The sequence below is a fragment of the Odontesthes bonariensis genome, chromosome 17 (genome assembly GCF_027942865.1).
Source record: "Odontesthes bonariensis isolate fOdoBon6 chromosome 17, fOdoBon6.hap1, whole genome shotgun sequence".
NCBI classification, from domain to species: domain Eukaryota; kingdom Metazoa; phylum Chordata; class Actinopteri; order Atheriniformes; family Atherinopsidae; genus Odontesthes; species Odontesthes bonariensis.
In genome coordinates this window covers 13,230,842-13,257,659 of record NC_134522.1, presented here as the reverse complement: position 1 = coordinate 13,257,659, position 26,818 = coordinate 13,230,842, and the positions used below count along the sequence as shown (strand labels likewise).

Sequence of the window (26,818 nt, the reverse complement as noted above, 5' to 3'; positions counted from 1 at the left end):
TAATGCAAGGAAGGAATCGGGTGACAAAAAAGCCGAGGATGAGATCAGTTCAAAAGTGAGAATGGCCTAATTGTAAATATGTTTGTCACCTGCCTTCTGCAACAGTGGCAACAATTAGTTCTCTACATCCTCCAGCTCTTTCGAGCAGACACGGAGGCGTTCCCAAACCAGCCGATAGATTGAGTCTCTGGAGTAATTCCTGGGTCTGCCCTGAGCTCTCCGTCCTGCGGGACATGTTTGAAACACCTCCTCTGTGAAACAACCAGAAGGCATCCTAACCTGATGTGCAAATTGCTTCAACAGACTCCTTTTGATGCGGAGGAGCAGAGACTATTCTGAATCGACCTTGGGTGACTGAGCTTTTCACCCCAACCCTGTGGGTGAACTAAGACACTCTTCAGAGGAAGCTCGTTTTGCCCACTATCCACAGCTCATTACCATAGGTGAGGGCTGGAACATCAGTCGACTGGTAAATCGACAGCTTCACCTTACTGCTCGACACCGTCTTCACCAGAACACACAGGAACAGGGATTGCTGCCCCAAACTGCCTTTCAATCTCCAGCTCCCTTCTACCAATTTAATTCAATTTAGTTTAATCTATATAGCGCCAAATCACAGCAAATGTCATCTCAAGGCACTTCAAAGATACGGTCTAACCACCATTCATTAACAAGACTCGGAGATGTTTTATCGCCTCCACTTGGGGATGAAACTCACTTGGAACGCTGAGTGGGAAATGCACCCTTTTCCAACCGAGGACCACGAGGAGCTGATTCTCATGCTGGCTGAAAACCACCAAAGTGCCAGCTGTGCCAGTCTTCGCTCAGTGACGCCTACGGGACTGTATTACCCACCCCAAAGCAAAGATGCCTTCCTAAGTTGAACAAACTTGGCTGCACTGTCTAGTACGTGGTGGATTGGGAAGCAGCGCCTGCAATTTTTATGCTCCAAATAGCCAGTTTCAGGTCTAGGCGGTGTGATCCAATACACTATATCATTGTTAATGTGCTTGGTCATACGTGTGACACAAATGCTTAGTTGCGGTTAAAGGGATAATCCGGAGTAAAATGCACTTTAGATCAATTTACGGGATGTTGGGAGTACATACGTTGAGTTGACATCAAAATCATGTCATTCGGATGTGTTTTGAGAATTTCGATTTGACCGTTTTTAGCCAAAAGTCGTTAGCCTGGAAGTGACGGGGGCATATCATTTCGCCGCTACAAAACGCTATTTTTATACCTCTTCTACAGCTCCAAACAACATAACACTTACGTGGTAGTGAGTAGAGGGTCCCTAAAGCCAAACCGAAGTGTCCCGAGGTCTTCATGTGGTCGGATAGAGAGTCCAGAATGAATTTAATCAAGCCAGTACCTTTCCGGAAATGTTGCTGCTGCAGCTGCCGCTAAAGACCGTGGTGAAGTTGGTTTGATATTGAATATTCAGATATTCGACAAGATATTCACAATAAGGAAATAAGGTGTCTTTTTTTTCCAATACCTCCCAACCCTTGTGACCTAGTGGCGAAATGATATGCCCCTCTCACTTCCAGGCTAACGACTTTTGGCTAAAAACGGTTTTGAAAAATGATTTTGATGTCAACTCAACGTATGTACTCCCAACATCCCGTAAATTGATCTAAAGTGCATTTTACTCCGGATTATCCCTTTAAGTAAAAGAAATGTCGCCATCCGTGAGTGGCTTAAATTTTTTTTTTAAGTTTACCACACATCTTTGACCCAGAAAGATAAACAGGTAGATAACCAACTGCACGGCTCTGCATGGTGCAAACACGAAGCGAATGCAGCACAATGCTGGGTTCCTCCACAGAACGGTCACGTGGTGTCAACGCAAACAGAACAAAGCAGATGAGTGAAGCAGGACTGTAAGGGAGGAGGATGGGAGAAAAATCTGATGAAAAAAATCCGAGATAATGATAGTTGATTAAGTGAAGAGCTAGTAAAGGAAAAAACAGAAGACTTAAGGAAACAAAAAATCCCTAAAAATGATTCTTTCTCAGCCTTCTGCAAGCCTTAGTGCAGCATCAGACAAAAAAGAAGAGCCGAGGCTTAGGTAACACTCGATGACTGAGTGTAAATATTCCCCAGACTCTGTAGCATTTGAAATGTTCGGGGTGTATTTTTCCCTCTAAGTTCTAAAGAGTCAACACCGAAGGAATATTACCTCACTGCAGTCTATGTTCAGCAACACTCAATCAAGCTTCAAGTTCCCGGGAACTCTTCTGTCAACTGGCAGAAAGCCACTTCTCAACATCTCTCAGCACCTGAGGGAGAGCAAACAACATCTAACAGACACTGCTGTTTGTTCTGATCTCACCAGAGAGGGGATGGGCTCTCAATGAGACACTTGTGAGCAACATACAGAGAGCAAAACCATTCAGACCGAGGGTGAGCAAGGGGCAGTTCTTGGCCACAGAGTCTTATTGTCCCAAGAAACACAAAACTTGACTTGACTGTGCTGAACAAATGATGACATACAATCAAGTTGCCTAGTGCACAAACAACAACCAATAATACATATGTATGTATATATATATGAAACTAAATAGAAAAGCTTGAATAATGTTGTTGTTTGACAAAATGGTAGAAGACGGTCCTCTGCCCAGTTCGACATGGCTCCGAGCAGACTCGAGTATAAGCTTGCTGTCCTCCCCAAAAAGTTGTCTTGGCTCATCTTGTGAAGAAGTTAAGTGAAGATGACAGACATGCCACACTGAGTCGATTTCTATTGACAGATGCAGGGAGCCTGGGCCTAGGGTCGACTCTGCTGGCAAGCTGTTGTCACTCACTGCTGTGCAACGTTAGTTATTATTTACACGCTCCGACTAAATCACAGCTGATAGACTAAAGTCTCGGGTCGCTGTTGTGCGCGATCTGACATTCTTCAATAATGCTGGTATTTGTATTAAGAAAGGAAAATGTAAAAACACGGTACACTCACTGAGAATAACCATTTTTCTAATGCCATAGTACATCTCAGCTCGTTGTCAGTAAGTTAGAACCCGACTGCCTTTTCAGTTTGTTATTTAAAACATTCAGAACTCGTTCTGCTCCGAGTTGGCCTGTTCCTTAAGAGTTTGAATCCAAACCTAATTGAGAACCTCATTATACTCATAGTGGTTTAATATTCAATAGATGGACAACACTCTCAATGGCCGTGAAAACAGCCAAGGCAAATACGGACACGCCCACGAAGAGCAGCAGCTGAAAACCAGCACATAAAGGCTGCATTCACAGTGTGCCTGCGAGAATCTCCACTGGACACTTTCTGACACAGAAAGAAGACGCCCTTTGGTTACATGTCTGACAGCGACTTCGTAAGAACACTGACAAACCACTTTGTGGTCATCGAAACGAGTGCATGGCCTAGACATCCGTTCTAGTCACAAAACGACTGCTTTACATTTACTAAAATATGATCCTTAGTGCGGATCACGTCTGTAAATTGATAAATCTTGGACTCATCACTACTGATCCAGATGAAAATGGATTTAATCGCCCATTGGGGCAGGTCTGGACACAACTTATTGAGGGTACTGAATCAGTTTCAGTGCTGAGCTGGTTGGCGACACGAGACCAGTGCAGGATTTTGGCCGAAATTATTTATGGGTTCATTTGCCTACAGAGCAAGGAAATGAGATCTGTTCGGAAGTAGTCCCTCAATACTCATGGATAGAGTTGGCAGGTATGAACCTGGCCAGACTGCCTGAGAGCACCTGAAAGGATTAACACTAGCTGAGGTGCCACTTTTCCCCCTTATGTCCAAAAGAAGGATCAACATTCAGTGTGCGACTGGAGGATCTTCATTTCAAGCCTTATCACAAGCACGCACACAGACACACACTGCAGGACAAATCCAGTGTGCCATTGTACAGGGGTAGTCTCTGCACACAAGGAGGCTAATTCATCAGGTTATGGCTAAATATGCCATCAACTATTAACAAATAAATAGATTAAATAAAAACGCATGATCACCTCAGATCAACTTAACTCCCAAGTGCCTGGACAGAACTGACACTTAAACAGAGTCGTGTCATTTATCCTTTTACTGAAATGACTAATGACAAAACTGCACAGGGAGTACTAACAAAACAAAAAAAAATAAGGGTGACTACGGCACAGAGAGGACTGTCACTCCTGTGGACAATGGCGTTTTCACAGTGAGAGGAGGAGAGGGAGCCACTCCAACAGAGAGCCACTCAGAGTCTAATCTGCAGGGTGCAGTGGCACTCACAGCCACAGTGGGATAAACAATTCCTGAGCAATTTCAGTAATCGCTGAGTTACGGCTCTGCAGACAAAACAGAAGTGTGTAGACACCGTGTCACTTCAGGATGTCATGCACACAGAGAGCTTTCTGACAAGCACACCTCTCCACAGCTACACATTTTGTCTCTCGCTGCCTTATCTGCCGTCTTGGCCTGACGTCGCCTGCTGCTGGTGAGCTGCTGCTGCGTAAAGCTAAACTAGTCTCCTTGCACCAGTGCAGGGAAATGAGATGGAGGAAGCCCCAAAAAACCACCTTCAGAAACGCTCTGACATCCTCTTGCCGGTTTTGCTACAGACACACAAAGGATGTTAGCCCACAAAAAGAAAGGAAAGATGATATTCTTCAAAGGCAGATGTCTCCGTGAGACTTTACACATCAGGAAAAAGATGACAACATCTGGGCGATACATTTGAAAGGCAAGGCGACAAACAGTTTTGCCTGCTGCTTGGGCCAATTTAATGTGTTTATTCTGATACACACAAAAAAAATGCAAGTATATCCGTGCTGTATGCGATGGCAAAGGCTGCCTCGTGTGGGGTATTTAATGCCAGGAGTGGGAGGTGATGAATTATTCTGCTGGGGGTGTTTGACAGTCGCAGGCAGACCCAGAAAGGTCAAATCTTTCAGACAAAAAGATGAATTCAGCAGTCTGTTAAAGACGAAATAGATCAGCTGATGAGAAACATTTCTCATTGTTACTTTACAAGAATGCTTATCATGACAAGGTTTAGATCATTTATAGAAATCTCACCTTTTTAGAAACAAGGCTAAAAACCAGCCCTGAAAGTCTGTGATTCTCAGGCCCTCAGGCAGTACGGCACTAGCCTGGGTGCCAGCCGAACTTAGCCCCGCCCATAAAAGTTTTGGTCTGGAAGTTCGGTCTGGCTCTGCTCAGTTGGGAAATCATTATGCCCGACCAAGAATTGGTCGGACCAATCAGATTGCCAGGGCGGGCTTTATACGATGATGGACAGATGATCAACAGGGACATTATCGACTACGTCACTAAAGAGCTGAACACGGCTGCCGCTGGAGAGCTAGGGCGTGTAGATTCTGGCATCGAGTCTGTTCTACAGGATCTCCACATTGCATTCATTTTGAAAGACGAACAGAGGAACGCGATAAAGGCTTTTATCGATAGAAAAGATGTTTTTGCCGTCCTTCCTACAACAAGTGTGTGTCGCTTAATCTACGTCACATACTACGTTGCTCTGATTGGTTGTAGGTCTATCCAATTGAGCGAAGAGGCATTTTTTCTCCTGGTTCGGTTGAAACACGCCCCATACCCAAATCTCTATTGAGCGGTATCAGACTCACATTCTGACTAGAATCGTGAGTATGACGTAGTCAGGCTAGTACGGCACCAAGTGTGGTGGAAATTACAACTGAAACCCTTCAGAAAACCACTGTCAATGAATGCAGGTCACCAGTGCTTCAACAAATGTAAGGTAAAACTCTAAAAAGAAAAAAGACCAATGAAAAAAACATGAGCAAGATCTATAAACACTAACCATACTCTCCAATTTCCAGCTCCATTCCATTTAAGATGGAATGACACTAAGTCTAAAACCGTTCGGTGGTCTGTCAAATCAAAAAGCTCAATTCTTTTTGGAAACCACCAATGTTGTGTTCAGGTGGGGAGGGAGGGACCACCTGGTCACCATTGTTGGACTCCACTGACCTCTTTTTTTCAGCCAATTAAACATGAATCAGTGGTGCGTTTGCATCGAGAGAGCTCACTCCGGTTGGCCGCTCAGCGTGGCAAATGAGTGCAGGAGAACTAAGGGATGCGGAAATGACGGAAACAAGCAAACTTCTAACTCAAAACGCCACACTGAATTGGCGTCTGAATTTCCAACCCCAACCCTGCCCAGCGGTGCCGATGAAGAGCGAAGAAACTGAAGACATGTCTCTTTTAGTCCCTCCCACCAGAGACGAGGGTGGAAGAGGCCAGGACGGACACAAGGAGAGAGGAAGCGAGGTGAGAGGCATTCAACAAAATGAGACGTCCTTGCTTCAGAGCCGTAAACATCAAGTGTCGATCAAATCTGACACGGGACAACTGAATCATCTTACCCTTGTTTAGTTGCATTATACCACTTCTAATCAGCCTTTAACACGCATATATACATTTATATGTAGATTATTTGAGCAGGTACTCAGAAAACGACAAACATGCCATGTTAAAATGTAATCTGATCTCTCCTAACATGGGTCATTTGTGTGCCGTGTATGACAAGTTTTCTGTTGTTTTCCTTCTTGGCACTAATTCATACTTTATGAAACTTTCTGGTTCGTCCAGTTCCGTTAGTGATTTCCAAAGTTCCTGAGAATGACTCCCAGAAGAGTGTGAATGTGTTTTTCATTTCCTGTTTTCACGTGCAGGTGGGGAGCTTCGGGGATCGAGGTCGAGCTCGATCCCAGTGGAGCTCCGGTGGGAACTGTACCCTTCTCAGTAGACATAAAACGTGACGTGCTGTTGGGCCAAAGTCTGTCGAAATTACCGTGAGCGGAAAACTACGATCTCCTCCAACTCTTTTCCAGATTATTCACTTCAGAGAGCGATCGTGGGTGGGGCAGGCACCAAAATCTTAACTTTCCAAATGTGTCATGGGGTGTTATTATTTTCTCCTTCCTGCATGGAAAAAGAAACTTCAATATAGCTATGCTGGAATATCTAAATAAAATTAGGTTGCACTGCTGAAATTTAGGTCATTTTCTGTAGACGTTCTGAAAGAAAAAAGGTCTCTTTTGACCTCTTTCAGCAGCTGGTATGCGTCTGCAAGGACTGTTGCTTGAAAGCACATCATTTTGGGTTCATATGTAAACGCCTACCTTAAGAAAATAAAAAACAGATGGAGCCAAGTTTCTCCCCATCTAAAATAAATTTTGCTTGCCTTTTGTTTGTGTTACGCTCGCTGGGCCCCAAAGGCAAAGCTGTACGCACACGTCGCTGAAATGCTAAATCTTGGGAAGCGTGAGACGGCCAGCAGATCCGGCGGAGCGTTACGCAACCATGTCTCGCTTTACGAGCCATACCTGTCTGAGAAAACGGAGCCTGTGAGAACGGTTCAGGATGCCAAGCAGCCAAGCAGCTGCCTGGAAGGAAATAAAAATAAAGCATGGCGCGCACCGGCATCCCATAATGCTCCCACAACGACTCCTATCTCATCCCAACACAAACCCACCCGACTGGATGCGAGCCACAACACAGAACTGAAGTGCTCTCTGAGTGTTCAACATCACTTTCAGGGGGTGTTTAGGACTGGACAGATGACAGCGTTGACTGTTCAGGGTGTGCTCCCCCCTCCCCTGCATACTATTCACCTGGAATTTGGCACCGCCCTGAACTCTCGCTCACAACACCCCCTCTGAAGTGGCATTTAAGTTGTTGCATAAGCCTTGGCGACCTGACAGTGCAACGGCAGCCCCCCGAAGTCAGATTACACCAGAATGACTTATCTTCGGCGTGTGTAAAGGTTACTAGAATAAAGGGGAAAAGAAAAAACTTCAGTAATGTACTTTATATAAAAGACGGGAGGTCGTTCAAAGAGAGCCTAATTACCTAACTCGGATAGTTTAACATTTAGTGCTGCCAAGCCCTCACAGACCCTCTTAAATTCAGCGCTACCTCACTGACAAGCCTTTACAGACCATGACCTGACGGTAATGAAGTTTTCACTGCTGCTTGGTTGTATTTAAACTGAATGGATGTCACATTTCTAATCTCCTTAACATTGGGTGCTTCTTTATGACCAAGCGAAGACCAGAGTTAAAACTCTTACACTGGCGGCCTCTCCAAGACTGACGGATTCCAGTCTGGGAAAGACCCATCCTTGTTTACCCCAACATACTTTTCTTGATTACACAAGAAGGTGAAGTGACACCCAACAAATCACAAACCAAAAAAAAAAAGAAAAAAAAGAAAAGTATTTCCTATGACTTACAAAAACAGGCCAAGCAGACACTGCTGACACACATGACACTAATAATCCATCATCAGGCCGCAACACAACAAATCAGCACACATATTTTAAAGGTCGCTCAGCCCAAAGCTGAGTGAAGGCAAAAACAAATTCTTTGGTAAACTTTCTGCAGCTGCTAGGTTTATGAAAGGCCCTTATTACCAGCACCACATCTTCGGCAGATCTCTTGGAAAAACCTGACAACGTGGATTTTTCAGTACAAAGCAGACAGAGCCCAGAGAAGCTTTGATTGACACAATCTTTGCTGAGAAAAAGTGAAGTCACAGCACACTTAACAATCACCCTGGTCTATATAAAGAAAGGGAGCCTCAGCCTGCACATGTTTCCATGCACATTCATGTGTGTGTGTGTGTGTGAGACTGTAATGGCGTGCTGAGATCAAGGCACCCTAACCTCATTCCATCACCACTTTCCTCTGGGACCAGGCAGACCGCTGCTAGTCATACCGAGGAGTGCGTTACCGCCTTGTGCAGATCATCCATCTCTTGTTTTGGACAATTCTGTGGAAGTGGATGGAAGTGAGGAGTGGCTGGATGCATTCATTCCCTGAAGGGAGCGAGTTTCTTTAAGAGAAGTGATGGGGAGGGCGTTTTGTAGCATCGCTCGCACGTCTCTAAAATGCAAACACACTATTCCCTTAATGTGTGCTTATGTGTCTTAAAGAGGGGGCGTATTTGAACACGCAACTCCGGTGATATGGCTAGAAGCACGAAATCGGAGTGAGAATCAATAGCACCGGATGAGAGGGGTCTTAAAAGCCCGTTTATGTCCCGATAGGCCTTCCATGCAGAACCAAATAAAGGCCTTCGAGACCCCACGCTCAAACCGTTTTACCCCTTTGTGTTGTGACATTTAATGAACATCACGTCTTCACAAGATGCTGGCCGTCTTTTGCTCCTCCGTAGCTCAGCATTCAGACTGTCACTCCACAAACACGCTCGACTAGCTGCATCAGGGAGGAGGAGATGAAGCACACACCTCAGAGCCTGGCAGACCGCAGGGGAAGCTCTGTTTGTCCATTAGCCTGCTTTCGTAGCAATGTCTATAATCTGACTGAACCTTGAGAGGGACCTGCTGCTTAAAATGGAAATACCAGGGCACTGTATGACCTTTCAGAGCTCAGTGGAGACACCCACACCGTGCATGCTATGCCTGGAGTTCAGATGCAGCTGTTGTGTGGGAGACAAAAGATGATCCAAGGCTGCTGAGGACAAGGATTACAGTAACTGTCAAGTGTCAGCAACGCATCAATATGGTCAATATGTAAAGAGAAAACCTCACTGATGCCATTTTCAAGCAGTTCTCTGCAGTCGTTGCTCTGCCAACCACCAACGGCAGCTGTTCAACCTAAACGAGGCTAATACAGAGTTAAAAGCCTTCACAAATTGACTTACGAACAACTGCCGGTAGCTAGAGTACATCCTAGAGTTAAAAAAGGGGGAGATTGAGGGAAATAAAAGGACGGTATGATTGATATTAAACGGTGAGCTTCCGCTGGGTTACACAGAATAAAAGCACAAAGCCTTACCTGGCTTGCTGAGATAACGCCGTCTCGATGATGTGACCTCAGGAAGGGTTGAAAAGATGATCTCCTGAATTGGATTAACGAAGAGGCGGCCGACCAGTCAGTCAGGCGGAGGGGGAGGACATCTCTGAGGGGGTGATGCCCACGTTCATTATGTATCCCTGAAACGTCGGGGTGGAAACATTTGACCCGCTACTTACTGTCGCCTACAGCGTTTGAGTTCGGACCCTTTTAAAGCACAACACCAACCGCCACCGACGAAAAACAAAACACAACGCAGAAGAAAAAAAGAAAAAGAAAAGCAAACCAGCGGGAAGCCCAGGCTGCAGCCGACTCTCCCCTCTCTGCTCTGCTTCGCAGAGAGACTGTTTATACACCGGAACAGCAGCGGTCTCCTCTCGATTACCGAAGAGTGCGCACAGTCTCGCCTTCAGTGTGCACCGCGAATCCTGCCAAAAGCATCACACTGTCTAGTTGCAAAGACATCCAGGGTCGGCGTGTTTACCTCTTATCTGTTCCTGCTGCTAAGCTCGGTGGGGAATCAGCTGCTTCTCACTGGACGGACGCCATTTGTCTGCGTGAGGCTTCCAGTCTGCTGTCCTACGCTGCCCCTCAGAGGAGAATCCTGTAGCCGCTACCTTCACTCAGGCGACAGCTCCCCCTGCTGGTGACATGCTATAATCGCCTTCCTTGGAGATAATAAGATATATTGTGATCTTAGTTTTAGTAGATAGCCCATATGACAAGACAAGAAGGAAAAAGGAAAATAAATTCATGAATTCTCCAAGGTGTTACATCAGTTTCTGTGACAAAATCTGTCACCCAGGATTGTCACCAAATATCACTGAAGAATGGTTGTCCTGAAGCTGTATTTAATCCAAACTATCATTACCAGGTTCCTAGCAGAAGCAAGTACGCTTGTTAACGTAAAATGTACCTAATGTAGCATTGTTGACAGGGGCACCTGTGCTTTCAAGAGAAACATGGTAATAATAGCACAATTCTCTGTCCACAGTGGGCCTGTTCGATATCAATCGCATGATTGCCTGCAGATGCAAAATTCATTTGCAAGAAGCTGTTCAACTCACCTCACCGGGACTCATATTATAACAAAAGCCAGTGTGATTAGACAAGCTTGATTATCCTCCCCGAGAGGACAACATTCAAAGAAATAAACTGAAGCACTAAAAACTGAAATGATGATCAACATTCCCTGATGGCAGAAGAACTCCTGTAAAGAAGAATAGTTTTTTCTGTGCCATAGTAAGCAAAGTAATGGTTTATTCATGCTGATTTTTCCATTTTCTTTGGAGGTGTTAGGCTGTGTTTGGATTCCTCTAGAGGCTGGCAGAGGGATGTTTTTGCAGTGTGTAAAAAAAATAATAATAAATAATAAATAAAAATAAATGTTTATAATTACATTTGCAAGTAAAATGATGGTTACTCACTTGCTGGATTTGTCCCGTTTACTAACACCAGCTGAAACATGAGAGTTTGATCCTATCCAGCGTGTGGAGAAGTGGGCATATTCTTATTTCTGCAGTAACATCCAAGACTACTTGACCAACCCTAAACGTAACCCTTCAGGGTGAAACTAATATCACCCACACAATAGTTGAGGATTATAGAATCAATGTTGGTCCATAGGTGAAGATGCCTTTGTTGTTCCTGAAAAAAAAGAAAAAAAAACGATTTTCAGCACATTGTTGAATGGAATGAACATAAGAGGAGATTTACAGATGGGTATACTCAGTGGTGACTGAAAATTAAGTGGTTTTACTCCATCTACCTGTGTATACTCTGCACTACACCACTAATTGCTGGCTCATTTTGTCCAGCAATTTTGAGAGGAGGCACGCTAAACTGAAGTGGCGGTGGTGATGCAGAGCTGTAGAAGCTGTTTCGGAGACAAAATCTTCTTGAATTGAAATGTAGGTGGTCACAGCTGCTGTTTCTCCGAAAACACTGACGTGAACAGTGGTCTTTGCCAATTAGATTTATGCTAATGAATGAGTAGAAAGAGTATTCTTTTTTTTAACTTCAGAGGTATGCAGAGTCTCCTATAACATGAAGCTTGGTTTATTTCTACGGAAATTTCCATCTATTTGAGCAGCTCATGAGTGAAATGTTTTATTAATATGGGACAGGGAACAAACTTGTTTGTCTCTTTAAATCATTTCGTCATCTGGATATGACCCAGCCATAGTTACTAGGTTACCAACAGGGCAGGCCAAACTTCTTAGTATAGCTCGGATTGAAATATCCATCGAAGTTGCACTTGCTGTGCTGACTGAATGAGTCATGGGGAGGCATAGGTGTAGGCAACACACTTCTTACTCAAATACACAACTTGCTACAGTCGTAAAAATGGTCATAAAAAGGAGCGGTTCCACTTATTTCCCAAGAAGTCATGTTACAAGAGCGAGTGCGTCCAGACAGCTGTAATTCTCTGCCTTATCGCTGCTTTAATAGGAAAACATCATGACGGGAACAGCTTTATTATCAAAAACCAGTGAGGTCAAGCCATGTATCATAGATTTGTCGCAATAAAAATGCAAAAATCGTGTGAAGGTAAGGTTGTTCATTGCATGCTGGTTTAGATAGGGAAGCATGCAGGTGACACGATGCCAACATGTGATCATATCTGATATACTGCGTCAACCTAACCATGTTGACTTTTTAGGCAGAGCCCTAACAAACTGTGACTGGCTGATAGGGGGAGAAAGTAAGAAGTTGTTGGATGATGTCAGGGTGGATGAGACCCAGACTTGGTTATCTTCAGTGACAGTTCATGGTGCAACTATACACCTCCTATGTCCATCCTTATGTGCATTTTTAGTAGTAAGTGTGGTAATTTCACCATTTTTTTGGGCCTTTAAAGTGAAACTGACATGTTTTATTATCATATTACCATGTTTGTTAAAATTCTAGTGTGAGACTGTGTTGTCAGGATGGTGTCTAATATCGCACAGTGACATAAAGGCCAGGCTGCAGACAACCATCTTAGCAGAAATGAACTTTATTGTGTTTTGCTGGTGCTATGAAGCGTCATGAACACAAAAAAACAGAAACACACTCAAAGTTTCAATCAATCGCAAGCAGCACATAAAGTTATAAAAGAACATACATAAAAATAAAAACATGTTTACTATACAAATTACATGTGCAAATATTTGCCGAAGGTGAACCAAAGCAAGCTGCAGAATTTCACCACTCCAGCTTCATGTCTTCTTTACTCCACACATATTTCCCTCCTCTCTTTAAGAACATTTTCTCATCAAAGCCACTGAAGCAAATGGCCTCCTTCACACCAACATCAAGGATCGATCTGGATGGGTCCTTCCTCCCCTCACGACAGTCCAGGAAACGCATCTGAAAGACAAAGAAGGAGGAAATGAGATTAGGAGTTACACACATAAGGAATCACCAATGTACTACTGTATTGACGGCTTTGAAAAATGTATTTTATTCGCAAGTTGCTAATTTAAATGGTCATACTAATCAAATGTTCTTAAAGCTAACTTCATGGCTCAGTCACATTAACAGCTCTAAACAATATAAAGTACTTACATACTCATCCAGGATCAGATAAGAGTTCCTCATCTGTGAAAACAACAAAAGCCACAGACTGAATTTAGGTTGCTTCGGCTTTTCATTCCCAACATTATCACATTATTTCCAACTCTGCTGATGTGTTTTGCTCCCAACTGAAAACACTCCGTAAGTGTTGCTGACACTGAGTCACAGTCTCCTCATTTGAATGGGAGATGAAAATCCTGAGTCACACTGTCTCAGTATAACAAATGGATTTACTTCAATCATACTACATACAGAGACTACTTATAGTACTGTCCCAAATACCCTGACTTTAATCCAAGAATCAGACATTTCTAAAGATTTGGACAGATGTGTTTCTCAGAAGAACAGAGCCATGTCTTTCACCACTGTTTTCAGTCTCGTACCTTCTCATTCGACTCTGGAACAAGGCAGGAAACGCTGCCGTGTCTGTCCAGGAAATCTTGAAACTGTTCCTCACTGATGACGAACCTCTCTGCCTCTCTCAGGGCTGACTCTCCTGCATTCTCCCCATCAATCAACAGACACTGGAACACCTTCACACCGGGATGATGTGAGACGTGTTATTCATCATTCATTACACCGATGGATACGGACGTGCGCACTTTGGATTCTTATCTTTACCTTCCAGCGGACCGGGTTGAGCTGGTTTATCTCCTCTGTCATGTCTTCATCAATGTTGAAGGTGTTGATGACAGAGTTGATTTTGAACGCCACTTTGTACTGCTGGCACCAGTTGCGGATCTTGTAGAGGCTGTCAACGTGGCTCTTCCTGCCTTGGGCTCTGCCAATCATCTGATTGGTTTCCTCATGAAAGCTGTCACAAGAGACGGCTAAGATGTCCAAGTAGTCCCCTGGGAGAAAGAAATTTATAAGGTGCATCATCAGAATCATTAGTATATGAAATGCACAGACACAAGTTTACAGCATGATAAAGACTTAAAACACCACTGAATGTCATGATGAGCTTGGCCAAAAAAAAAACCCAAAAAACAGACCCTAATTTGGGATCGTACCATATTTCTGGAACCATTTTTCTTTGATCATGCTTCCATTGCTGACAATACTGACACTCGAGAGCTGCAGGTCCAGTTTGCAGTACTGGACCAATTTCCCCAGGAACTCCCCCCTATCATGCAAGAAGGGCTCTCCTCCAGAGAAGTTGATCTTTTCCATGCCTGAAAAGAGATGACCACTTCAAATTACAACAGGCTTGGACAGAGAAAACAGAGAAGACCAGCTGCCACTGATTTGCACATTTGTACCTGCTTCCTTCAGTAGTCTGAGTCCTCGCTGGGCTTCTTCAAGAGGCAAGACGAAGGATGTCTTTGCAGTGTGGAAACAAAACCCGCATTTGTAATTGCATTTGCGCGTAAAATGATAGTTGACGCTTGTCGGGGTCGTCGCACTTGGGTCTTCGTGTGGCTCCGGTTTACTGCAGCCAGCTGAAACGTGTGAGGTCCCCCCCTTGCAGGCTCCTCTTGTCCAGTGACGAACTTTTGAGATGACGCTCGTTAAAATGCAATGAATGGTGCAAACGCAGAGCTGCAGAAGCACTCTCGGAGACGCGATGAGGGATGAGAGAAGCATCTTCAAAGCTTGTTCTGTGGACGATGCAACTTAACTCTTGACGCAGCTTAAATAGGCTGGAGCTGGGTGGAAAGTTGGTCAGCTGGGCAGGCTGACAGTTTCTGTTTGCAAACAACGAAAACGAAACCAGACGGTGACAGGAGATGAAATACCTGCACGGGCACATTACTCGAAGGGACTGTATGAAGCAATTATAGATAACACAGTGCAGATGATATACAGAGAAGCTGATAGTGCATGTGAGGTGACATTTAAAGTGCTAATCCAAAGTTAAGAGACAACTACTCAAAGTGGTTAAATAAGCATTCCCACCCTTTGTTTGAGTAAAGCTGCTAATACAGATCTATAAAAGTCAAAAAGGTCATGTGTGGCTGTCTATTATTGGTGAGGAGTTAAAATAAAAGCCACATTTCTGCCAGTTTATCATCTGATTACTGAATGAAATGTAATACTTTTAGGCTATGAACTGTTATTTGTGTGTGTGTGTGTGTGTGTGTGTGTGTGTTTATTTACTTATCAATTCTTTTTTAAGGTCTTCAGGCGTTTTTCACAGAAAATAACGTATCTCAACAAACTTTTAGAAATCTTTATGCTTTAATCTAATCAAATCAAATCAAATTTATTTGTATAGCACATTTCATGTACAAAATAATTCAAAGTGCTTTACATAAAGTGCAACACGGAGTGGAATAAGCATTAAAAATACATAAAAGAATATAAAGAGAAACAAATAAGCAACAGTCCAGATAAATTAAAAGATACCGTGCAGATTTCATGCATAGACACATGAGAAAATAAATGTTTTTAACCTGGATTTAAAAATGTCTACATTTGGTGAAAGTTTAACGTACAATATGGGCAGTAAAACGCACAATGGCGACCAGACAGGTTTCTATTACATTGTGTCAGAGCGTTTGCTCCGTCATCAACAGTATGTCCAGGTCACATCGCTGTCTTTGAAATATGCTGTTAGTTCTGTTTTTGCGCCTAACTTTTGGGTTCATGTAAACAGTTCCCGGGAGGCGTTGGCTTTTAAGTTTCGTTTATGCCTTTTGCTCAGCAAACTTTCGTTTTCCCGGCAGCTGCTGGTGCGCGGCGCCGCAGATAAAGGGCAGAGTGCAGCGGCACGGTGCAAAAAAAGATGGCAAAAAACGTCAAGTCTCTCCTTTCACGGTGGTCCTCTCGTGTTTTTTTGTTAGAGCTGGACGGGGCGCTTCAATATTTTGGAATTCAAAAGAAGAATTGGGGAGAAGTTAAAGTGCCATGGCCGTTCAGTAAATTCCATAAGCAGGACAGGTGCTACTCTCTCCTTGTCTGCAGTCCGGACAGAATCAGGAAGGCAAAGTTTTACGGGGAGCTGAAAGACAAACTGCTGAGGCACTTGCCTCCGGGGTGCGACTTTGCGGTTATTTCCTCGTTTTTGCCAAACGTGAAGGATTCTCTCATCAAGGGCTACTTCTTAAAAAGCAGCATCGAGAATTCCTCCCAGATCGAGCGACTTTTAAGCGATTTAGAGCAGCACGACCCTGTGTCGGTGTGTTCATACTATGGAGGTGAGGATGGACGGTGGACGCAGCATTTATGGTCACGCGCCGAGAGCGAACTGGGACGGATGACAAAGAAGTACTACGTGGTACCCGCAGAAGTGCCGCCGTGTCACCCGTCTGCTCTCAACATGATCAACTCTGATGTTTTCTACAGCTTTGACGAGGCCTGCGACGTTTTAAAAGAGGTATGTCAAAGAAATATGGCAAAGCTGCCTCAGCAAGATCATGCAAAATGATGCAACCGTGTGGTGAATGAGGGTATAGCAGTGCACAACAAAGCGCTCGAGTCCTCCACTTACTGTATCTAACACCGCCCAGGTGGCCCACAGCAGCGCGCGTGTTCATGCGCACCAGAGTGTATGACTCCCTCCTGCCTCATCTCACAGCAGCAAAACTGATTTTGTCTGTTCTGCAGTGTGGTGACATCATCCCCGAGGCCACGTCTGTGCTGGAGATGCTTCCCAGCAGAGTGGAAGCCATGAGAAAACCAGACTTCCCCGTTGTTGTCATAGAGGGCCTGGATGCCACAGGTTAATGCCATTACCTCATAAATAAACATGTGATCAGTTTGATGCATAGATGTCGGCTAAAGGGATGTCCGCTTGTTCTCGGCTAAAAACATTATCTGCCAGTTAGCTTCCCCAAATGGAATATCGCATATCATGACCTCAGAAAACTTACATCACCATGAAAAGGGTTTATTGAGTTGCTCGCTCATCTAATGCTCTTTGGAATCCTCATGAACACTCCACTACTGGTCAAATGGGGAACTTTTCCAGTGTCGCTTTGGTTCCTTATTAGATTGATTGCAAAAAAAAGAGAGAGAATTCTTGTTTTTGTGTCGTAAAAATATGCCCTGCCTTCCCCTCTCTTCCTATCACAGGTAAGACTACTTTGACGGAGTCTCTAAGGGATACTTTGGGGGCCACTCTTCTGCGGTCTCCCCCCGAGTGCCTGTCCCCCTGGAGAGCCCGCTTTGATCAAGAGCCCCCCATCATTCGCAGGGCCTTCTACGCTCTGGGGAACTACATCACTGCAGAGCAAATAAGCCAAGAGGGCATGAAGACTCCCATCATTGTTGACAGGTAAACATAGCAGACATGTCTCTGTTTTGCAGCCCGTTTTGTCCTGTTTGAAGTTTTGGACCCCACATGGGACCAACTCAATATTTGATGTCAACCGAGTCATCAGATGGCACAGTCATCTGTCTTTCACCTTCACTCCAGCATCCGTTATCTGTCCCCAGATTTTGGCACAGCACAGCAGCTTATGCCATCGCCACAGCGGTAAGCGGCCCGGAGTGCAACCTTCCATCGATGGGCTCGGAGGTTTACAGTTGGCCCAGTGACCTGCTCCAGCCCAGCTTGGTGGTTTTGCTCACTGTGGACCCCGAGGAGAGGAAGAGGAGGCTGAGAAACAGAGGTCAGATGGAGACTGATGAGGAGAAAGAGCTGGATCACAACCGACTTTTCAGACTCAGGTGAGACAGTGCGTTGTCATAACAGACGTTATGGATGGAGTTTGAGTTTTCCTTTTGATCCTGTAAAATGACCTCATTGAATTATTATTTGCATAATCAATCATTATGTCAATTTGTTAATGAAGTAAAAATGAATCACTGAGATTAGAATACTTTAATCTAGATTAACTGATGCAACTGCTGGCATTTCATTTTCTTGAATCTATTATTTGGCATTTGTTTCAGTACTAATACTGGGATTACTTCTGCTCAAGCAAGTGAAAAGTCTAGAAAATATTCTATTTTAAAGGTTAATTGGATTGAAATATTCATTGCGCCTGTAGTTATCCTTTTTATTATAAAAGTCCTCAAACATATCAAAACTGTACCAGAAATGAGTATTTTAGCTAAATTTAGGAAAAACTCAATTTTAAGACTGAGCCGGGAAATGAATATTTTTGCCAGGCACAGACTGTGACACAGAAATTATTCTTATAGAGTGGTTGATGTTAGGATTGAAAGACAATGAAAAAAATTCTACTGACACCCGGAGGGGGCAATGACAGACAAAAGAATGAGGAAAAAAATCTGAGTCACACGTCACATTTGAAGAAATGTTTCACACTTGGTGCGACGAGTTCTCTTTGACTGCGAAACCACAGATGGGCAGATGCCGTACAGCCCATTCAGTCAAGCCAGCTCAGTCTTAGTCTGATCCATCAAACACTTAACAATCAATTACTGCCCCATGAGGGAAGCGGCTGATGAGAAAGAGCAGGTGATTAGTTGCTGAGCTGCTGTGCTCCATTAAGCTGGTCAAAACTCGCAGCCGTTGCCGGCCCAGTTAGACGCTGCTCAGACAGGTCGATGGCTACTTTCATTCATCGTCTTTCCTGACATAATGGCCTGTCCACATGGGACAGCCAGATGTTGGGCCAGCAGAATTAGAAAATAGAGGGAGTTGGCGAGTTGCTCCCAGAAGAGAGAGATTCAGCAAACTGTCAGTCACTATCACAAGGACGGTTGCTCATTGGACTCGGGAAGAAGCTGTACCCCGAGGCGTCTGTGTTGTTTCTCACACTTGTAATGCAGTTTACAGCTTACTGTTGCAGCAAAGCTGTGAGCATCAAACATTCTTGAAGTTGCCCCTTGTTTACATGCCCGCGCTGCTCACTTGTTGACCGATGTGTTTGTGTGTCTATGCAGAGTGGAGGAGGCTTATTGGAGGATCAGTGGCCCAGCTTGCGTCACTGTGGATGCTAGTCCCTCTGCAGACCTAGTGCTCCAACAAGTGCTGCTTTTAATTAGGGGCAAATGCCACTTGTAAACAGTTCTCCATCTCTCCTGCTGGCAGGCAAGCGTCAAGCGGATGCAGTACAATATTTGACCACTAGGTGCCAGTAAGGTGTTGTCAATGTGACTGCAGGAGGGCAGGTGGCCAGATTTAAGTGTGGAGAGGAGATTTTGCTCACAATGAATAAAGGTTGAGTGGCCAGGAGCCAGAACCGCATGCTACAAACAGAAATACATATTAATGTAGACACATACTCACAGTGGAGTATTGTCAAGAATTGTGTATCTAACTGATGTGTGTGCTCTCTAAAAAGAACATATTGCGTAGCCTTCAGACAGTTTGTGTCCTCACTTTTATTTGTATGGGCACTAAGGAAGTTCATAGAAAAATGTATAAGCAAGTTAGTTGGATTTCATTTAAGTACTGCAACAAAAAAGTATGAGTCTCAACAGACTCGACATGAAACAAAACTCTTTATATAGTCTGCCTCTTGGTCAGATGATTGGTCTCACTTAAACTACAAAAAAAAACACTTCACACATGTTTTAAAACAACCTTGTTCAACACAATGCTTTATTGGCTGTACTAAATTAAAGGTAAAATGCACGAATCAGATGAGAAGTGTTTAATCCAAGATCTTTTATTAGTCATATATCTTTTCAATAGTTATTTTTTCATATAAATGTTATATACAAATGAATAAAACCTGAAACTCCAGTGCTTTGATTATCATTAGAGGAAGAGTCATATGCAAAAAAACAAAAAAAAACATTTACATCACTCTTCTGTGAATGTTCTAGTCCCTCATTGTCCTATATTTGCCCAAAACCTAACCAGAATGGCATCTAATCTTATCACCAAGCAAAACGATTTGTTTCTAGTTTTCCAACCAAAACGTGAAACAAGACACACCTCTAGGGTTTCAACTGAAACTGTTCTATTTCAATCAGCTATGCTTGGAGGAATTATTCAATTCAATTGTACATTTACTCTTGAATAAAGAGTTTAGACAGTGTGACCAATGCATGTTACTATGACAACAAAAATAAAGACTGAAAGGAAAGTTAAAACAACCACTTGTTTTCGGTGTCTCCTGTTGTGGTCATCTCTTCTGAAGACCTTCAAAAAAAGTCTTAACTGCAAGGACTGTTCCAACATGTTTGTCCTGTGTTTCAACTTTCAGTATGTAAGTAAATTTAAGCATTTTAAAAAAGATTAAACATTGTTCATGCTTGCTTACAAAAATGCTAGTTTTGTGTGAATTATTTGTTCTGCTGTTAAACAAAAGCAGTGCCTTTAATGGTGTACTGTAGATGGTAAGTTCCCTTGATACCCCCTGTATTGATAACTTGTGTGTCTTATAAAGCACCTACAGAGGTACTGACATCATAAGGCACTCTTTGTGCCTGATGTCCCCATGAGTTCAAGCACACATAACTGTACAGATACACAGGAGTTGTATAAACACACACACAAGCACCCACATTTGCTAAGAGCACATACTGTAACTCATTTATATAGGGAGGAAGTGTATATTTGGCCTATGTGATGGGAAGATTAATTGGGGGTTTTAGTAATTATGAGCTTGGCAAAGCTGCGGGCTGGAGAAGACAGAGTGACCCATCTCTTTTACTGTGATGCATCAGCAGAGCGCCAACCAATGCAGACCCTATTCATATGGCAATTAATGGAGCGCTGTATATCAATGTCATTCCAATGCTCCCCCACATAAGTGCATGAACTAATCCTACTTCCAGTTGCAGCAATTCACAGTGTTTTACTGAGTGCTGTGAATGCAAATCTTACCGTCACATGTAGCCACATAAAGTAAAATAAGGTGTCATTATGTTTATAGAGTATGGATTCCTTCTAGATGAGGTATCTGAGTACAGTTTACTGAACTCATAATCCCTCAGCTGCCTGTGACTCAGTGGATGTGCCATTTACATAGAGAGCCCTAAATGTATGAGAGCAAAGCAATTAGGCTTTAGGCCATATATCATACCTGAATGCAAAGTTGTGTTTGCTTCTGGTGTCAGCCATATTTCCCTGTCAGGTGTTGTTAAGCATTGATTTTCTTGGCAACAAAAAGGGAGTGGTGACATCATGCCATTACTACTCTTCAAAACCCCGGTAATATGACGTTAATGGCCCATAATTACAGTGCATTACACAAGCCGGGAAATAATTCTATTCACATTTGTCATAGTGTTCTTCTTTTTGGGACATTAAGGATTATTTTCAGTTGTTTCTGTTGGGTAGCCAAATACACTAAGAGGTTTTAACACTATTAGCAATTTACACATTCACACGCTGACTGTCTGTTTCAAAGTGGAACTGTTGTTCGAGGCAAAAGCTAATAACTAACGCAATCTGCTTCCAATCTGTGACTTCCCCGCTGAAGTTGCGAGATAAAAGTGAGACCCACATGTAGTAAAAAAACTGGGATCCATCTGAGCACTGCAGAGGAAGCTCAGCTTCACAGACAGTCTCCAAACATACAAATATACAGTTTGCTTGAAAAAAGCAGTGGGGGCAAAGGGACAAGCGAGCACACATGCAGTGCACGGACGCATACACTCATGCCTCACCCTCTATGGGGCCACTTTGCACTACACTCCTCAGCTTCAATATTTCATCTACACAACAGAGAAGGAGCAGCGGTGAGGAGGAAAGCCCTCCATGAAATAATTAAAGATCCAGCGGGGATGCAGCAGCGCAGCAGCCGCTGTCCCATCCTAACTAATAGATCAAATGAAAACTGTCCCTCAGATCATTAATAATGAGTGTGGTATGGAGACTGAAGGGGTAGGGGTGGATGAGGAATGGAAGGGCATGGGGCTGGTACAGGTTGGGAAGGAGGTGGAGAGAGGGCACTGGGGAAGTACAAGGAGTTTTTAATGTGCGCGCGTGTGTATGTGTGTTAGGAGTGCGGTCATGGGGGTTTGAGTAGTTGTGTGGGTCCCCTGGCAAAAGCCTCAGTGAACCTCACTTGGCAGCTATATGAAGCGGCATGGCGAGAGGAGTCATGCATATGATTTGCCACCAAATGTCTGCCAAAGTCTAAAGACCCTTCAGCAATGTCTATATACATCCCTTATCAAATAAACAACATTTTACACAGTGAAAAGGCAGGTTAGCTGGGGCTAATAATGCTCCTTTCAATCAGTGGGGCCTCAGAGCACTGAGGGGGGATTTTTAGAGGACTGATATAGGCAGTGATGGGTTATCTGCGGTGGGGGATGTGAGAGATAAAAGGGGAAAGAGGAGCCGATGGGAAAAGGAGGTGGAAATGGGGATGGGGGTGGCAAGAGTGACGGGAGTTGTTGTGGATGTGTTGTCATCTGTGGACTCATGTCCCTCCAGATTCCTCCAGCTGGCAGGTACGCATGTTTCTTATACTATCCTCAACAACCCCCCCCCCCCCCCCCCCCCTCTGCAGCATTCCACAAGCAGCATCACATACCAGCTGAGGTCTCCCTTACATATTCACAAATCTTACCCTGCTTCTGCCAGGTTTGGAGTGTGAAAGCAGCACGCTAAATAAGATTAAAAAACGCTTAAAACAGTGTTACTGCAAAAACAAAATGTTTACACGGGTATGTGAAACTTAGAAACATATTGTGCTAAAGTAAACTCATACTTAAAGTCAGCAACAAGGAAAAATGATCAGGTTCTGTCACTGAGATTTTATCATGAGACTAAATCAAAGGATGAACATCATAAATTTGTCCATCCAGCCTCGTATGCGAGGAAAGAGGGGAGACTGTAGAGTTACAGCCTCTCCTCTTTTTTCTCACTCCTCACACTTGCACAGATAAAAAACACCACATACACACCAGTACCACATCCCTCTGAACACAGCAGGTGGTGGCAGACTCCCCGGCTTCACTCTCTGTGAATGATGGGTGGTGGGATGTAAAAACATGAAGGGTGTAGGAGTTGAACTGATCGCTGGTGAAATGCCTCTCGAAAAACATGCGGCAAAAACTTAAAGTGAGGAAGAAAACGCAAAAGAGAGGCAGAGATGAGGGAATTACTTTGTTTGAGAGGGAGAAAACTTTGGAAAATATCCCATTAAAAAACAGATTTATAATTCAGCAGCTTTTCATCATCATGCTCACCCCTTTGTCATGGTGTCTGAGCGCTTATTTGCAAGGGCAAAGACACCATCTCTGTCAATAGGAGCAGGTATTAGGCACAGCAGGCTGTGTATTCATAATGCCATTATATATTCAGGTTTGGCTTATTTTCTGATATTTTCAGGAGGCAGGTTTTGTATTGTCTGTGATGATTGCATGAAACCTTACCGGTTCTGCCTGGCGGCTGTTGGGGAGGCTTCACCAGGAACGGTTAAATATTTAAACACCGCTGTGAGATCTCATTAAAAACCACACATCAGCCCCAGTTAGGCCCCTACAGCACCCCCTAACACGCTCCCAAAAACCCAGTTAGAACTCGGTGGAGTGTGACAAAATAGTTATTGTCTATTTACCGTAGAGAACTTGTGATAAATCATCTTATCCTGTCAAATAAGGCAGCTGGCAGTTGTGTTGACGAGTGGTAAGTCGTCATAGCGGGGAAGAAAATGATTGAGACTCACTTCTGTTTGACAGCTGCAGACAAGCAGAAATATGCCAAAACAAAATAACTTGACAACTAGACCAGACTAATATTTCCGTAAAACTCCTATGAAAACAAGGCAACAGAGCAAACTTTGAACCTCCGGAGTCTTATTTTTGAGCGTTCCCTCAAAATCTGGGCAATTATTTCCAACGCAGTTGTTTGGGGCTTCCCTATTTTTAGCCTGGCTGCCCTCTCAAATAAAGTGATTTCCTGTGGCAAACTTGGAATGCTCCATGCGTGCCTTGTCCCCCCCCCCCCCCCCTTAAAACACACAAATACAGTCCTTCTTCCCCTAGAGAAATAAATCAAAAGGCAACACTGCCAAGTTCCACACAGCTGCGTATATGCATTTTTTTAATACTTGAAAATGGTTTATTTTTGTTTCACTTTTATTAATGCTCAGGCATGTCTCCTACTTCAACAGGCATCTGAGAAGCTGCTTGCTTGACAGCCAAGTGAGTGACTCTGAAAATACCTAAACTGACTCGCTTTCTCTCTCTCTGCTTCTCTGTCTCTGGTCTTACTCTTTGATGCAATCTCTCAGGAGACTCGGAGGTCTGTTTTTGTGGTCTTTACCACAGAAATAATGGCTGGGTCAAAACACACTAAACTCTCTCATCGCAGGACGATATTTAAACACCCAGAATGACACATAAATAAAAGTGGAGCAACTTGATCCTGGATTCTTGTAGCGGCGTCTGGGGAGCCACTGTTCTTTGATGAACACTTGCAAAGACAGATGCATGGCGGTTGGGGGATGCTGTGCTTACAGGGAAAGAAGAAGTTACAATGCACAGAAAGTGAGAATGACACAGAGGAACATGAATCAGTAAGCCGAGCAAACGTTTGCTCGACTTCAGGGGGACAACTCTGTAAAAGTGCACTAGTGTTATGCGGGATATCATTTGACATTTTAATTATAATGTTAAGTTGGCGTACCAAATGTTTTTGTACACTCAGTGCGCGTTGTGAAACAACATGACCCGGTGAGACTTAGCCTTCAGTTTTTGTTAGCCTTCGGCTGCTGTTGTCACAGAATGCATTGTGAGAGTTAGAGGATTGTAAATAAGACCTTTGAGGTGTGAACACACATAGTGATAGAAAGAGATGGAGAAGCAGAAGTACAAATAAGAGAAACATACCACTTGAAGCCAGTTCCTTATCCTGACTAAGCCATCTGAATCCCTCTACACCCATTTAGTTAGCTCACTACGGCTCACCTGTGTGGGAGCAGAGGCTTTTGCCTGCTTTACAGTCTGCGCACTGCACCTTGGAAAATATTGAGCTCATAGCTGCTCATCTCCATAATCAACACCTCATACCTAGCAGGCTGCTAAAGGGACTGTGAGCTAACAGGGGATAAGGATTCACAGTGGCTTCACCTCCCAGATCTTCCCATGTACCTTCTAAACAGAGTTTGTGAGAAGTCCTCAGGCTGGTGGAGGAGAAGGAGTGATTTAATAAACTTTCAAAGATGTCCATATAGGTTAGAAAACATTTAATGGGTCAAAGACTTAAATCAACAATGTGGAAACTATGATATGAAGATTATTGTAAGACAGGCAACCCAGACAAAAGAGTGAAGTTTTTAAAGTAAATCATATATATAATTTAGGTGTTTCTGGGAGACTGGCATCTGACTATGGTTTTTTTTTTTTACTTTCCTTCTCACTCACTTAGTAGTGGGAATTGAATGTAACATTTTTTCAGGGAGGAGGACTTAGATGAAAAACACCATGGCAGATTAAGGCCCAGAATTTAATTATATACAGAAGAAAAGCCACACGCAAAATAAATAGTCCCAATAACCAGGTACAAGAGAGGAGTAGAGGGTAGGCGAAAGAGCTAAATCCAAAAAAACAAGCAACAAAAATCAGAAAAAGAGTAGCAAAATGTCTTGACTGGAATACAAAAGCAGTCTGGCAAGAAAACAAGGAAAACATGAGTGTATACAGGGAAGGGTAATTAATCAGTAGAACACAAGTGTTGTGTAATCAACTGATTGAACCCAGGTGGAAAAATTGAAGGCAGGAAGCGAGACTAACTGGGATGCACAAGGAGGAAACATTTAGAAATAAAACACAAGGTTATGAACCAAAATCCATGAAAAGTCAGAGACCATGGTTTGGTGCCGAGAAAAGCCTTTCAAAACCCTGCAAACTCCTCTTAAAGAGTCGCTATGTGATGAGGTGGGACTGACTCCAGGCTTTTAAGGCTGAGAAAAGTTGAGGTTGTATGTATTCAAAGCTTCAAGAAACAGGACCCGAAAATGTTTGACTCAGAGGCTTTCAGTTATTTTAGTTCTCTATAACTACATTTCTTGCCAATAAGAAATGGAAAAAAAGATGAAAAAAATCTCAATTCTTCACGTCTTAAATGAAAAGTGTGTCGCAAAACTTACATTTCAGAAAACAAGATTCCACATAGATGAACCACACTGTAAAGGAGTAAACTGAAACTAAACAAAAAAGAAATAAATAAAACCTTTTGCCTTCTTAACACCCTCTATGGAGCCAAGTGATGATGTTGCTGGCTAAAGCCTGGTTGGAGCAGTTATCCATCTCAGCCTGTGCTGCCAGCTGTCAGAGCACACAGCTCCAGCTAGCCGCCGGTGGCAGGTGTAATCAATATGGACTCCACAGAGAGTTGCACTACCAGAGGCCAGTTTCCACTCTCTAACCCATCTCTGTCTCTCCAGGGGAAACAGTAGGCAGACGGGCAGGGAGAGTACGTTTGATGTCTCCTCCGGGCCAAGATGGAGCTGCGCACTATAGCTCTGTTGCAGGGAGATGATTAATCCTGCCTATTGGATGCAACATCATGTTTGAGTTAGAACAGCCTGTTTTTATCTGATAGAGGTGTTATTTGTATCGCATAAAATCCTGTGGTAGAAAATGCTGTATAGTTTCACTTACTTCTTAAAAA

General features: G+C 43.5%; 3 protein-coding genes across 3 annotated transcripts in view; 1 reads left to right on the top strand and 2 right to left on the bottom strand.

The window, feature by feature from the left end:
- Positions 1–10,424, bottom strand: part of rnf144aa (ring finger protein 144aa) — a 30,874-nt gene extending 20,450 nt beyond the window's left edge. The window contains exon 1 of the mRNA XM_075448884.1: positions 9,805–10,424. The gene's annotated coding sequence lies outside the window, so the exon portion shown is untranslated. The remainder of the gene's footprint in view (positions 1–9,804) is intronic.
- A 2,413-nt stretch (positions 10,425–12,837) lies between these two features.
- Positions 12,838–15,055, bottom strand: rsad2 (radical S-adenosyl methionine domain containing 2). The gene is made up of 6 exons (XM_075447483.1): positions 14,643–15,055; positions 14,394–14,555; positions 14,002–14,231; positions 13,764–13,913; positions 13,372–13,404; positions 12,838–13,173 (listed from the first exon to the last, which is right to left on the bottom strand). Exons 1-6 carry the CDS (start codon positions 14,965–14,967, stop codon positions 13,009–13,011), a joined length of 1,065 nt encoding a protein of 354 aa, XP_075303598.1. The 5' UTR covers positions 14,968–15,055; the 3' UTR covers positions 12,838–13,008.
- A 971-nt stretch (positions 15,056–16,026) lies between these two features.
- Positions 16,027–20,340, top strand: cmpk2 (cytidine monophosphate (UMP-CMP) kinase 2, mitochondrial). The gene is made up of 5 exons (XM_075448215.1): positions 16,027–16,699; positions 16,930–17,044; positions 17,398–17,599; positions 17,761–17,994; positions 19,180–20,340. Exons 1-5 carry the CDS (start codon positions 16,109–16,111, stop codon positions 19,298–19,300), a joined length of 1,263 nt encoding a protein of 420 aa, XP_075304330.1. The 5' UTR covers positions 16,027–16,108; the 3' UTR covers positions 19,301–20,340.
- The last annotated feature ends 6,478 nt before the right edge of the window (positions 20,341–26,818 follow it).